This window comes from Mesocricetus auratus, unplaced genomic scaffold (assembly GCF_017639785.1).
Source record: "Mesocricetus auratus isolate SY011 unplaced genomic scaffold, BCM_Maur_2.0 Super-Scaffold_100014, whole genome shotgun sequence".
NCBI classification, from domain to species: Eukaryota; Metazoa; Chordata; class Mammalia; order Rodentia; family Cricetidae; genus Mesocricetus; species Mesocricetus auratus.
In genome coordinates this window covers 8567273-8580604 of record NW_024429197.1, presented here as the reverse complement: position 1 = coordinate 8580604, position 13332 = coordinate 8567273, and the positions used below count along the sequence as shown (strand labels likewise).

The 13332-nt window shown below is 44.4% G+C and overlaps 1 protein-coding gene across 1 annotated transcript in view; it reads right to left on the bottom strand.

Moving 5' to 3' along the window:
* Positions 1-13332, bottom strand: part of Maco1 (macoilin 1) — a 67000-nt gene extending 53668 nt beyond the window's left edge. Inside the window, exon 1 of the mRNA XM_005079592.4 lies at positions 13056-13332. Within this exon, the coding sequence (XP_005079649.1) occupies positions 13056-13135 (80 nt within the window). The 5' untranslated portion in view covers positions 13136-13332. The remainder of the gene's footprint in view (positions 1-13055) is intronic.

Here is a 13332-nt window from a genome sequence, read left to right as displayed (position 1 = left end):
AATGTAAGAGACCTTTTTTCTTTCTTTTTTTTTTTTTTTAAAGATTTTTATTCAGTCGGGCAGTTGTGGCCTACACTTTTTTTTTTTTTTTTTTTTTTTTTTTTTGGTTTTTCCGAGACAGGGTTTCTCTGTATTGTTTCAGAGGCTATCGGTCCAGCCCGGCCTCGAACTCACAGAGATCTGCCTGCCTCTGCCTCCCGAGTGCTGGGATTAAAGGCGTGCGCCACCACCGCCCGGCATGGCCTACACTTTTAATCCCAGCAATGGGAAGGCAGAGGCAGATGAATCTCTTGAGTTCAAGTTCAGTCTGGTCTATTCAGAGAGTTCCAAGACACCAGCACTACAAAGAGAAACCCTGTCTCAAAAACAGTAAGAGCTTTTATTTTTAATTATGTGCATATACCTATGTGAATACAATGTCTGGACCCAAGTCAGGGTTTCGCTTATAGGAGGCAAGCGCTCTTAATAACTGAGCTACATCCCTGGCCTTTTTTCCCAGGTGAAAAAAGAACAGTACTACCAACTGCTCTGTCCAAAAGGCACCCAAGGAATGGCAGAATTCCAGTTTAGCAAGCAACACTCTATTTCAATAACAGGAGAGCAGTGTGCATAGCCTGATGAGTATTTTTTTGATATTCTGATGATCTAAATGTAAAGTAGTACAAATGGTCTTTACTGGTGACTATTGTCTTTCAATTCTGCAACTTCCAGCTTGGAGGTGGGGTGGGGGTCTTTCAGACCTTTGAAATTCCTTGACAATCATGTTTTGCTGAGTCCGTTTAGAAATAAAGACATCTAAGTAAATTTGAATGGTAAACACAGGCCACATCCTAGCTTTTCCTCAGACTCCCTCTTTAGGAAGGTCTCCTTTGAGGTCTAGAGACAGCCTAACAGAGCTGATTTTCCCTCTGAGCTGAATTCTACTGAGTTGCTTTAGTTACAGGTTTAGAGAATTTAGGAGAGATTATGATCAGGGCACTCAGTCTCAGCATCACTGTATGACCCTTATCCTGGAGAGAGCAGGGAAAGCACACCCTTATTAGTCCCCATCCTGTATTCAGAAGTTCCTGAGATTTCTCTCAAACTAAAGGAGATGGTATCCCAAGAGCATTTCAAGATATTTCTTTTAATCAATGAAGAAAATATGATTGAATACATTTCTACATACACATCTCATTACATGACTTATAGCTAATTTGATATTCCAGTAATTATAAAATACCGTGAATAAATCAGGTGCACACACCTTTAATCCCAGCACTCTGGAGGTAGAGGCCGGAGGATCTGTGAGTTCAAGGCCAGCCTGGTCTACAGAGCGAGCTCCAGGACAGCCTCCAAAGTCACAGAGAAACCCTGTCTCAAAAAACTAAAAAAAAAATTATTTTGCAGGTATGCTCTTTTTTTCCCCACTCTTGTCCCAACAATGTCATTTATAGTGATTTTTTACTTGAATTCATCTAGCAATACTCTCCATCTATGGATCCAAAATCCCCAATTAACGAGGATGAGGCGTGAACATTCTTCTTCCTTCCAGTGACAGTGCACCTCTTTCCACTGTCACCATCTGCTTGTCTGAAGTACACATAATTACCAAGGGGTAGCTGTCCATCCTCGGTCCCTGACCTTTTCTCTAGGCAAACTAATGCTCTGCTGGTAGCCATCTGTCCCAATCCAGGCTCCCTTGTCCTCTCATAATAGCAACCATGGATCACCTTTCATATTCAGTGTGTGGTTTACTCCTATCACCCCTTGTCTTCTCTGTTATGGAGCACTGCTAGAATAGTCATCTAGCCCCTTTCTCACATTGGCCACTGTAACTGCAGGCTTGCTACTCAGAGGACAGTCTACAGCACAGCAGCATTAGTATCATGTGTATACTTTTTGGGAAAGCAGAATTTCAGGGCCCCATCCACACCTACTTAATCTAAACCTTAATTTCAACCAGCTCCCTAAGCCTGTGCATATACTAACATTTGAGAAGCACTGGCAACTTGGCATGGTTCGATTAGAGGTCTCCTGAACTCAGGTTGAAACTCCTTAAATTCATGCACTGATGGTAGTTGGGAGTGAGACCTCAGAGGGGTAACTGGGATTAGATAAAGCCATACGCTCATGGCTTCGTAAGTGAAAGAAGAACTGGAGAGAAGGCTCAGCAGTTCATTTCCAGAATTCACATCAGGTGCTTCATAGCCACCTATAACTCTAGCTCCAGGGGATCTGATGACCTCTGCTGGCTTCTACGGGCACCTGCACTCATTTGCAGGCACATACAATATAAAAAATAAATCTTTAACAAAAGAGGTGAGGCGGCAGCAGCCAGGGACAGCAGTGCATGCTTATGTACTCACATGGCCAAGGCAGGAATTTGCATGTTCAAAGCCAATCTGGAAAACATGAGAACTCATTTCAAAGAAAGAGGAAAACACCTAAGCTGAAACAGCCTAGATTTACTTTGCCTCATGAGGCAGTCAGTAGGTCCTTATTAGATGCCAAGCAGATGTCTCTTGATTTCATAACCCTGGCCCTCTTAGCTCCAGAAACTTAAGAAATTATATATTTATTTATATAGGCTTGGTGTGGTGGTGCATGCCTTTAATGCCAGCAATTGGGAGGCAAAGACTATTCTACAGAGCAAGTTCTAGGACACTCAGGGCTCCACAGAAAAACCATGTCTGGGGGTGGAGGGGGTGGGGGAAGAATTATACATTTATTTATAAAAAATGCATTTATACATTGAGATGGGATATCTACCAGGGCTGGTCTAAAACTTCCCATGTGTTTGAGGATGACCTTGACTTCAGATCCTCCTGTTTCTACTTTCTAAGTGTTGAGATCTGCAGGCATATACCACTGAGCCTAGTTTGTGCAATGCCAAAGATCAAGCCCAGGATTTCCCGAACGCCAGGCACACTCTAAAAACTGAACAACGCTGGGCGTTGGTGGCGCACGCCTTTAATCCCAGCACTCGGGAGGCAGAGGCAGGTGGATCTCTGTAAATTCGAGACCAGCCTGGACTACCAAGCGAGTTCCAGGACAGCCTCCAAAGCCACAGAGAAACCCTGTCTCGAAAAAACAAAAAACAAAAAACAAAAAAAACAAAAAACTGAACAACATCCTCCCTAGGCCAAGTAACACATTTTAAAATAAATTAAAGACCCAAATATTCCGTTACACACACGCACGAATGCACACAGAGGGAGGGAAAGAGGGAGGGGAAGGGGGGAGAGAAAGAAAAAGAAACTAGGTATGGGGCTAGAGAGATGACTCAGAGATTAAGAGCACTGGTTGCTCTTCCAGAGGTCCTGAGTTCAATTCCCAGCAACCACAGGGTGGCTCACAACCATTTGTAATTTGATATGCAAGCATACATGTGGGCAGAACATTGCATACATAATAAATAAATCTGGTATTGACATACACTTATAAGCCCATCACTAAGTTTCATCCCATCCAGGTGGATTATTCAGGAGATTTAGCTAGACCTTATCTCAAAAAGAAAACCTAACCAACCCACCCAGCCACCCCCTTAAAAAAAAAAAAATGAACTTAGACGAAATGGTCATGATCTCTCAGAAGACTGTCCACACAGACAGATAACCAGCTCTGCTCCAGGCTGCTGACCAGCTTCCTCTCATCAAGAACACTGAAAGCTGTCTAGAGTTAGCATTCCCACTCTTGCCCATTCTTTGTAGCTAAGTACACTACCCAAAGCACTTCTACTGTTGCTCATGCTCCAGCACAAAACATAATCACTATGCTACCTCCTCAAAAGAACACACCCCTGCAGGAGGTGGGACCCACATACACTTAAAAGGCAGAGTTAGGCAGATGTTTGAGGCTCTGAGTTTGAGGTCAGCCTGGCCTACAGAGCAAGTTCCAGAGCAACCAGAGTTACCCAGAGAAACCCTGTCTTGAGCTGGGTGGTGGTGGTGCATGCCTTTAATCCCAGCACTCAGGAGGCAGAAGCAAGCGAACTCTGTGAGTTCGAAGCCAGCCTGGTCTTCAAAGAGAGTTCCAGTACAGCCTCCAAACAATATGGAGAAACCCTGTCTCGAAAGAAAGAAAGAAAGAAAGAAAGAAAGAAAGAAAGAAAGAAAGAAAGAAAGAAAGAAAGAAAGAAAGAAAGAAACCCTGTCTTGAAATAAAAGAGAGGGAGGGAAGGAGGGAGGGAGGGAAGGAGGGAGGGAGGGAAGGAGGGAGGGAGGGAAGGAGGAAGGGAATCCCTAAAATAAACTTTTATAAATTTGGGGGTATGACATTTTTATAAAGAGCTGGACAGACCACAAAGCTATCAAAAACAGATACTGTAACCATGCAAGTGGAGACTTTGAAATTCTAGAATTTCTGCTTCAAAAACACTTGCAGTGGAGTACAGGTTGCATGTATGTGAGTCCCTATGCACATATGGAGGCCAGAGGATGCTGGGCGTGCTGCTCTTGCTCACTGCCTGTCTTGAGACAGGGTCTCTCACGGAACCCACAATAGTCAGGAAGCCCCAGTGATCCTCCTGCCTGCCTCAACATCTCACAGCACTAGGGTTACATGACCACAGTGGTCACACTTGGATTTTTAAATTCAGGTCCTCAAGCTTGCACACACACACACACACACACACACACACACACACATACATTTTTTTTTTTTTTTTGGTTTTTCGAGACAGGGTTTCTCTGTATTGCTTTGAAGGCTGTGCTGGAACTAAAACTCCCTCTATAGACCAGGATGGCCTCGAACTCACAGAGATCCACCTGCCTCTGCCTCCCGAGTGCTGGGATTAAAGGCATGCGCCACCGATGCCCCGCCTGGGCCAAATTTTTTAAATAAGCAAATATGCTCTTATCAAAGAATAAAAACTTAGATCCTCATAAATTTCCAATTGATAATTATAGACACACTACAAAACTACAGAAAACACATAAAATTTAAAGGTTCTTTACAAAAATAACTATGTCACAAAAGGTGGTTAAGTTTCTATAATCTCTGTCCCTTCTTTTCCTGAGGGAGGGTCTCACTGTGTAATCCTGGCTGCCTCAAACTCAAATATTCGCCTGCCTATGTCTCCTGACTATTGGGATTCAACTCATGCACTGAAGACTCAGCTAATGTGGTCACTGTGTCAGAGAAGCATGTCACCTAAAAACAAAAACTGAAAGCAGGCAGTAGTGGCTACACAGAGAAACCCTGGGTAAGAGGGGAAGGAAACAGACTGGAGAGATGGCTCAGTGGTTAAGAGCACTTGCTGCTCTTTCACAAGAGCCAGGTTCACTTTCCACCCACCCACTGAACCAGATTCAGTTATATCGGTTTACAAGCTTCCATAACTCCAGCTCCAAGGGATCTGACATCCTTCCTCTTCTAGCCTCCTTAGACACCAGGCACACGTATGGTACCCGTGCAGGTATGCAGGCAAAACAGTCAAATGCATAATTTTATTTGAAAACATTATAAAAGACAGAACCTGTTTTTAATGTCAGTTGAACAATAATCACACGCAGCCCCTTGCTAAACTTAGAACAGGAAACAGTTCATCATGTGTGAGAAAGACTTATCTCCATTTCTCTCACTTTAGACAGAAATTCATTTTTAAAGGTTTATTTTATATTTTATGTATATAAGCCTTTTGTCTGCCTGTGTATCTATGCACCTTGTGTGCCCTTGGTACTTATGGAGACCAGAAGAGGGCACTGGATCCCCTGGAACAACAGTAACTGATGGTTGTGAGCCACCATGTGGGTTCTGGGGACCCAACACAGGTTCTGTGCAAGGTCAGCCAGTGCTTTTTTAGCCATGGAGCCATCTCTCAGTGGGAGACAGAAATTCTTGCTCTGACCATCACCCATGGCATTCATTCTCTCTAGTGTTGACAGACAGGCCAAATACTGACTTTATTATTGAGCCTTTTTTTTTTTTTTTTTTTTTTTTTTTTTGGTTTTTCGAGACAGGGTTTCTCTGTGGCTTTGGAGGCTGTCCTGGAACTAGCTCTTGTAGACCAGGCTGGCCTCGAACTCACAGAGATCCGCCTGCCTCTGCCTCCCGAGTGCTGGGATTAAAGGCGTGCGCCACCAACGCCCGGCTGTGTGTGTTATTTTCTAGGCTGCTAACATATTGTGGAGTCTATAGAATCAGATAAAAATCTCATAAACACAAGGCCAGCAAGATGGGCTGGGAAGCCCCACAACCTGAATTCAGTCTCTGGGACGCACCTGGTGGAAGGAGAAAACTGATTCCATAAGTTGTGTTGTGATCACACACCATGATACATGTGAGCACACAAAAAATAATAATAACATGCAAACCTAGTTAGGTGAAATACTGAGTTAGTTCACAAAGTGTGACATTCTCTTCAGATGCACCGATTGTTTTCTGGGCTTACTCAGTTTGGGTGTAATTGTTTTACTTGGACACTTTTCAAGAGTTGGATTCTGAAGAAAAAGTTGGCTGTGCAACAAGTGACTCAAGTGAGCTGATGCATGCAGGCAAGAGCATATATCTTCGCTAGACTTTCCTCGTGGACTTCCTCAAGCCTTTTGATGATTCCCACCTCATGACCTCACTTTTAGGCACATGTGTCCTGGCAATGGAAGCTAAGACAAACAATAACTTTTAGGATATTTTTTGAGGTTTATATCTTTAACTTGACAATCCCTTTGACTGACATCAGCTGGGTCTCAGTTCGTCAGACTTCTAAAGCACCTTTCACATCAAGTCCTCTCATAGCATTCACTGCCTTCATTCCTTCATAGTTTTTAGCTGCTGCCATCAAGGACAGTGTGCTTATTTTGAGTAATAGGATTATAAAATCAGAAACAGTTTACTCCTCACTGCCATCTCCTCTGTGAGAAATAGGTTTTGTATATAGTGAATTGAAGCAGTGAAAGTCTCTCAGATTGGTTTGTGCCACTGATGCATTTGAGCACGAGTGATCCCAGCACAGAGGAAGTGGCTGGAAATAACCTTGCTTTGTCCCTAGATTATACTACTACTTTGCTCACCTTCAAAACACCTTTAAAAACCAAGTTAATGGCTCAATAATACAGCCTGGTCTACAAGAGCTAGTTCCAAAAAAAAAAAAAAGGAAAATAACACATACACAAATAACAACAACAAAAACCCAGTGGGCAAATCTGAGAGTAAGAACCCTAGAAAAAGCCTCTGGACAGCAAATGAGTCCATAGCAGACAGGGTACACAGCAAGAGTAAGAAATTAGAAAAAGTATCAAGTTCCTAAGCCTTGAACCTGTGAGGTTCAAGAAGAGCTCTGAGCAATCAACATGGAGATAAAGGGAATATAGCTCCTACAACAGGGCAGTTCTGCAGATAACCTGAACTGCACCACATGCCTTCTTCCCCTCCTCAACCCGGCAGCAACAATTTAAAGGGCTTTACTTTGTTATTATTTTTAGTATTTCATTTTATGTGTGGGGGTTTTGCCTTCCCTTGTGTCTGTATATCACCTGTGTGTCCAATGCTCACAGAAGCCAGATGGTCCTGGGTCCCCGGCACAGGAGTTAGAGACGGTTGTGAACTGCCATGTAAGTGATGAGACTTAAACCCAGGCCCTCCACAAGAGTAGCCAATGCTCTTAGCCATTGAGTCATCTCTCTAGCCCCATGAAGGGCTTTTCAAAATACCTAACAAAACTAACCTACCAAAACTACTCAGTTAAGAATCATAATGGGGCCGGGTGTTGGTGGCGCACACCTTATCCCAGCACTCGGAAGGCAGAGGCAGGCGGATCTCTGAATTCAAGGCCAGTATGGTCTAAGAGCAAGTTCCAAGACAGCCTCCAAAACAATACAGAAAAACCCTGTCTCAAAAAAACCAAAAAAAAAAATAATAATAATAATGGTGCTTTTTTTAAGGGAGTATACCACAGATAAAAATTAAACACAAACTCCAGTGTGACAAATTATTTAATTGTAGTTTACAGAAATAACAAACCTAAATGTTTAGCTGACCACTGATTTATTCTTTATAGGCACCCCTTCCCAATGGACCTCAAAACGTACAGGAGCCTGTATCTAAGTCTTTTATGTCAGGTGCATTGAAGTCAATGCCTCCCAAGATTACAGAAATGCTTCCAGGCTGTGAGATTGCGACACTGGAATCTAGAGTTCCAGTTGCAGAACACATGTACAATCAAGGCAGCCAGCCTCCAGTGACTTTAATAAGCATAGCCCTAAGGAATCTAAAACCAGGTTTAGAAAACATCATTAAGGAGGTAGGAACAACAACCAAATGAAAATCTCAGGAGACATGGTATGTACACAAGGGTCTGGAAAAGGAAACTGGAAAGGAGAGGAGGGTACAAGGACGGGTGGTTTCTAACAATACCTCCAGAGTTGAAAAACAGGTATAAAAGTCTCATGTAACTAGGGCAGTCTTAAACGCCTGTGCTGTCAGGTCCAGGACTGCACTGTAAGCTTCAGACATCATTTCAAGTGGAGGCCCACACAGAAGTGTTGTAAGTTCACAATGAAGAGAGGGGCTACCTTCAACCACCAGTAACAGGAAGAAAACCGTTTCCTGAAACTAGAAATGCATAACTGAACTAAAATTCTTATTCTAATTTACTCTTTTAAGTAACAAGTTTAACTATAGAGACTTGAAATATACTTTAATAAAAAATGTTTCTGTTCAGTCTTGAGTTAATGTATTTTTACCTCCATATCCTCCTCTTTTAAAGTCTTAGGAGGAAGGAATGGGGAGTGTGGCAGAGAACCGAATCAGACACCACAACAGACACTCACCTCACTAGGAGAATCACCACCTGCAATGAAATACTGAATAGCCTAGTGTACTGACAGCTGTGAGGGAAGCTGTGGCCAGCCACTCACAGCCAGGAAGTCCAGAGACTTCCGTGTGTAATAATTAAGGAGCGTTTTCATTATTAATAACTTGCTTGCATAATTTTCAAGTCTACCTCATTTGTGTTAGAAAGCATTCCCTCTTTTAGTGGCAACTGTCTACCTCACAAAATAGCACAGGGAAAATATACAGTTGCTAACATGTCAGGTGAACAACCAAACAGGAAGTTAAAAATCTGGTCCAACAGAAATATTTTTAAATGAACAGAACCCCAAGTTCTTTGGAACTTCTAAGCCATTACACAAATTTAAGAGAATATTACTATTGCCAACTAGACTATAAAGCCCTGAAGCTGGAGACCTTATGTCTTATCCTATAACTTCCACAGCTCCATGAACAATGTAGGTTTTGAATGAATGGAATTCATTAACTTATATTTATGTATTTATCTATTCACTTGGTATCTGAATAGTGATTGCCTACCATGTTAAATTCTTTGGTGACTTTTTTTAATTACACTTAATGCAAGCTCTAATAATGGTGATGACACCATTCCTGTTTCCTCCTCTTAATCCTGATTATTAACTTGACTGAAATAACACTTTCAGAGAATGTTTAGCTCTTTAGATAATGGTTACACACATTATCATACGGTACTAATGTAATAACTAAGATTTATACTTGTAGCATCTTGGCCCCTCAAACAGAATTCCCATGGAGCTACTATACTAATAATGAGTGCTCTCACCTGACAATCACCTCAGTAACAGCTGCCCATGACTAAAAGCACCAGGATTTTTTCATTTGTTTTTGTTCTTAAGGACAAGGTTTCTCTGTGTAGCCCTTGCTGTCCTGTAATTCACTCTGTAGAACAGGCTGGCCCCAAGCTCAGAGATCCACATACTTCTGCCTCCCCAGTACTGGGATTAAAGGTGTGCACCACCAACCCCAGCAACACCAGGATTTTTAAAGCAGCAGTTCTCAATTTGTGGGTCACCACCCCTTTGGAGGTTGAAAGACCCTTTCACAGGGGTCACCTAAGACCATAGGAAAACAGATATTTACATTACAATTCATAATAGTAGCAAAATTACAATTATGAAATAGCAATGAAAATAATTTTATGGATGGAGGTCACCACAACATGAGACACTGTATTAAAGGGTCACAGCATTGAGAAAGTTGAGAATCACTGTTGTAAAGCAAGATCAAGTAGCAAGTGGCCACTTGTTTTGACTACTCAACTTTTTCTTTTGGTTGAATCCAATCTAATGGCCTCCTTCAGCCACACTGCTAGGTGGTGGCACAGCCTTTAAACCCAGCACTCGGTAGGCAGAGGCAGCCTGGTCTACAGAGTTTGTTCCATACAGCCAGGACTACACAGAGAAACTCTGTCTCAGAGGGGGGTGGGGAATTAAAGCTATACATGTTAACTGTAACAGTAATAATGCAGTAAATAAGAATTCATAGGCCGGGCGTTGGTGGCACACACCTTTAATCCCAGCACTCGGGAGGCAGAGGCAGGCGGATCTCTGTGAGTTCGAGGCCAGCCTGGTCTACAGAGCGAGTTCCAGGACAGCCTCCAAAGCCACAGAGAAACCCTGTCTCGAAAAACCAAAAAAAAAAAAAAAAAAAGAATTCATAGAGTTCCATAAACTGATTATGTTCGAATGTGTCTGTCTGTCTGTCTGTCTTCAAAGCTCATTTAACAGATGGGAAAACTGAGCTTCAAAGCAGTGGATGCTCTGCTGGTCCAAAGCATCAGGGCTGCAGCATCAGGGCAGGGACTTTGAATCTGACCCTAGGTCTCTGGTGGGCTGCAGTCCAGTCTTTCCCACTCAGCTGCTCCCTCACATGTGCAGGGCTCAAGAGAACTGAGCAGACAGGGAATATGAACACAGTACTCCATGAGGTTAGGCTATGTAACAGTAGACAGTAGTTATCAAAACTGTCAAAACAGCCCTTGGGGGAATGGCTCCTTTTTAATGAGACAAAATTGACCAGATGTTCAGAAACAAAACAGGCAATAGATGGTGTGAAACAGAATTGAATACAGACTTCAATTTGATGATCAACAGAAATTTGATATTCTTGAATCCTCAAATGTCCTAATTTCTAACTAGCCCACTCATTTTGTTTTCTTAAGGAAAAAATTGGAAGTTTTCCAAAACAGTCCTTAAAAACAAAATGAGGTGATAAAACACACTATATGACTTTCCCATTGCAGTACTCCATAACATTAAGAAACAGATAAGGGAACTAAAATATTCTTTGCCTCAAACAAGAAAGCTAGGTAGAAATATTTAGGTTCCTTTATTGACATTAAACAAAGAACAACCAATAGAGAGCAGACAGATTTTTAAAGGCTGGAGCACCATTTGGTTTTTTGAAGTTTTCATATGAAACCAAATGATGGACAAGGTGTATCTACTACTAACCTTCAGGGTAAGGAAATTCAAAGTCTAAACCATTAGTAAAACAATAGATCTTCATTAAAAGAGGAACTCTTTGTCAACACACACTGATTGACTGCAGAGGTACAAGTCACAAAGCAGGTGTTAGTTTAAATAGGAAAAGAAGATAAAGTACAACAAAAAACACACAAACACCACCTAATTCCCAATCATGTTTCTTGTTATGAGGGACCTCCTCTCAGTTGTACTAACCTGCCTACTTTTTCTGTTCTTGTGTTGCTATTTTTTTTGTTTGTTTTGTTTTTTGAGACAGGGTTTCTCTGTGTAGCTTTGGAGCCTGTCCTGGAACTCTCTCAGTAGACCAGGCTGGCCTTGAACTCTGAGATTGGCCTGCCTCTGTCTCTGCCTCCCGAGTGCAGGCATGGGCCACCAACGCCTGGCCTTTGTGCTGCTATTAATGAGAAGTTCTTTTTCAATGGCTAAGGAAAAAAACCTTGCTTCATTCAAGAATTTATAGTAAGCAGACTTGCCTCCACTCATTCAATCTGCTGGAAAAATTTAGTTTTGCTTTTTCAGTTTTACTTATCGTCACATCTGATTCAGCAACAGTGTTCATCAGTTTTACTAACAGCTGTGTCCTGACTGACTCCATCACTGTTTAGCAAACAGTATTTATGTTTGTTGAGTGAATGAAGGGCCCTATGATCGATGACTCCAGGATTTTTGACTTCTCAATTCTTCTAAACTTGAATCCCCCTTCATGTTTCGGTCAGTCACCTGCCTGTGGAGGGCAGCCACTTCGCACGTGTGTAAACAACAGCATGCGCAAGGTGTACAGTTAGGATAGAACTAGGCTGTCAACATCTACCTCCTAAATTTCTCCAAGGCTCACATCACAGCAAGAACTAAACGGTATGGCGCAGTGAGACTCAATTAAGCCTATAGCCACATGCTGAGTATTCTCCTTTGTAAACTAATTACTTCTCCACTGAAATCGGTTCTTTCGGAGGCATTCCCAGAAAATAACCACCACACACAAACTGGGCTTGGGGAAGCTGTGACAGTCAACTGAGTTGCCCCATGAACCTGTTGTCCTCCTCTCCAGGAGTGGATTCAATTTCTATTTAAAGAGACACCACTTTCCTTCATGAAAGAGAGATCTAAAAGATAAAAATCCCAAACCTAAGTTAGGAGAGAATCTCTGCTAAAGGTTCAGAGCAATGTGTCTGCTTGCAATTGTCAAACTGTTTGCTGAGGAGCTAATGGTCTGGAGCAGGGTCACGGGCATGATTTGGGGGTATCAGCCTTGGCACTCCGGGTCAAGTGGGGAATCCCGTGAGGGCAGCGGAGGGCGGAAGAGTAGCCGGGGAGGCCCCGTTCCAAGCCCGGGGGTCCAGAGACCCTGGCAGCTCCCAACTTTGGCCGCCTCACTCTCCCCGTCGCACGGGTCCACGAGCCTCGGACAGCCAATTCCCCAGGTCCCGAGCCCAGCGTGACCCGGGCTCCGTCAGGGGCCCGGCGAGCAGGCTGCTAGGGACCCCCGGGCTTCTGGGCTCCGGGCCGCGGGGGTGCCGCCCCTCCCCCCCGACACACCACGGCCAACGGCGGCCCCGCGGCTCCCGCCCGCGCCCGCCGCGCCCTCCGCCCGGCCCTCGCCACACCCCGCGGCCCGGGGCGGACCCTCGGCGGGCTGGCCGGGCGCTCCGCGGGCGGCGCGCCTCAGGAGAGCCCCCTGCGCGGGCATGCGGCCTACTCGGGGGTTACATAACGGGGCCGGGCCCCTCCAAAGCGGCGCCCGGGACCCGCTGGCCCACGCCGGACGCCGCCGCTCACCTGCCGTAGATACCCTCGGTGATCCGGTTCCGCTTCAGGGGACGGCGGAGCTTACTGCAGTCGGCGTTCCGCCGCTTCATCCTCCCGCTGGGGGGCCGGTGCCCGTGCCGCGCCGCCGCTGCCTCTCACCTCTGCCGCCGCCGCCCGCCCGCCCCGCGTCGGGCCTGGATTCTACCCCCGCGGCCGGTCACACAGACATGGAGCCAGCACCGGGGGAAGGGGGGCCGGGAGGGGGGCGCCGAGCCTCCTCCGCCTTCGGAAACAAAGAAATGACAAT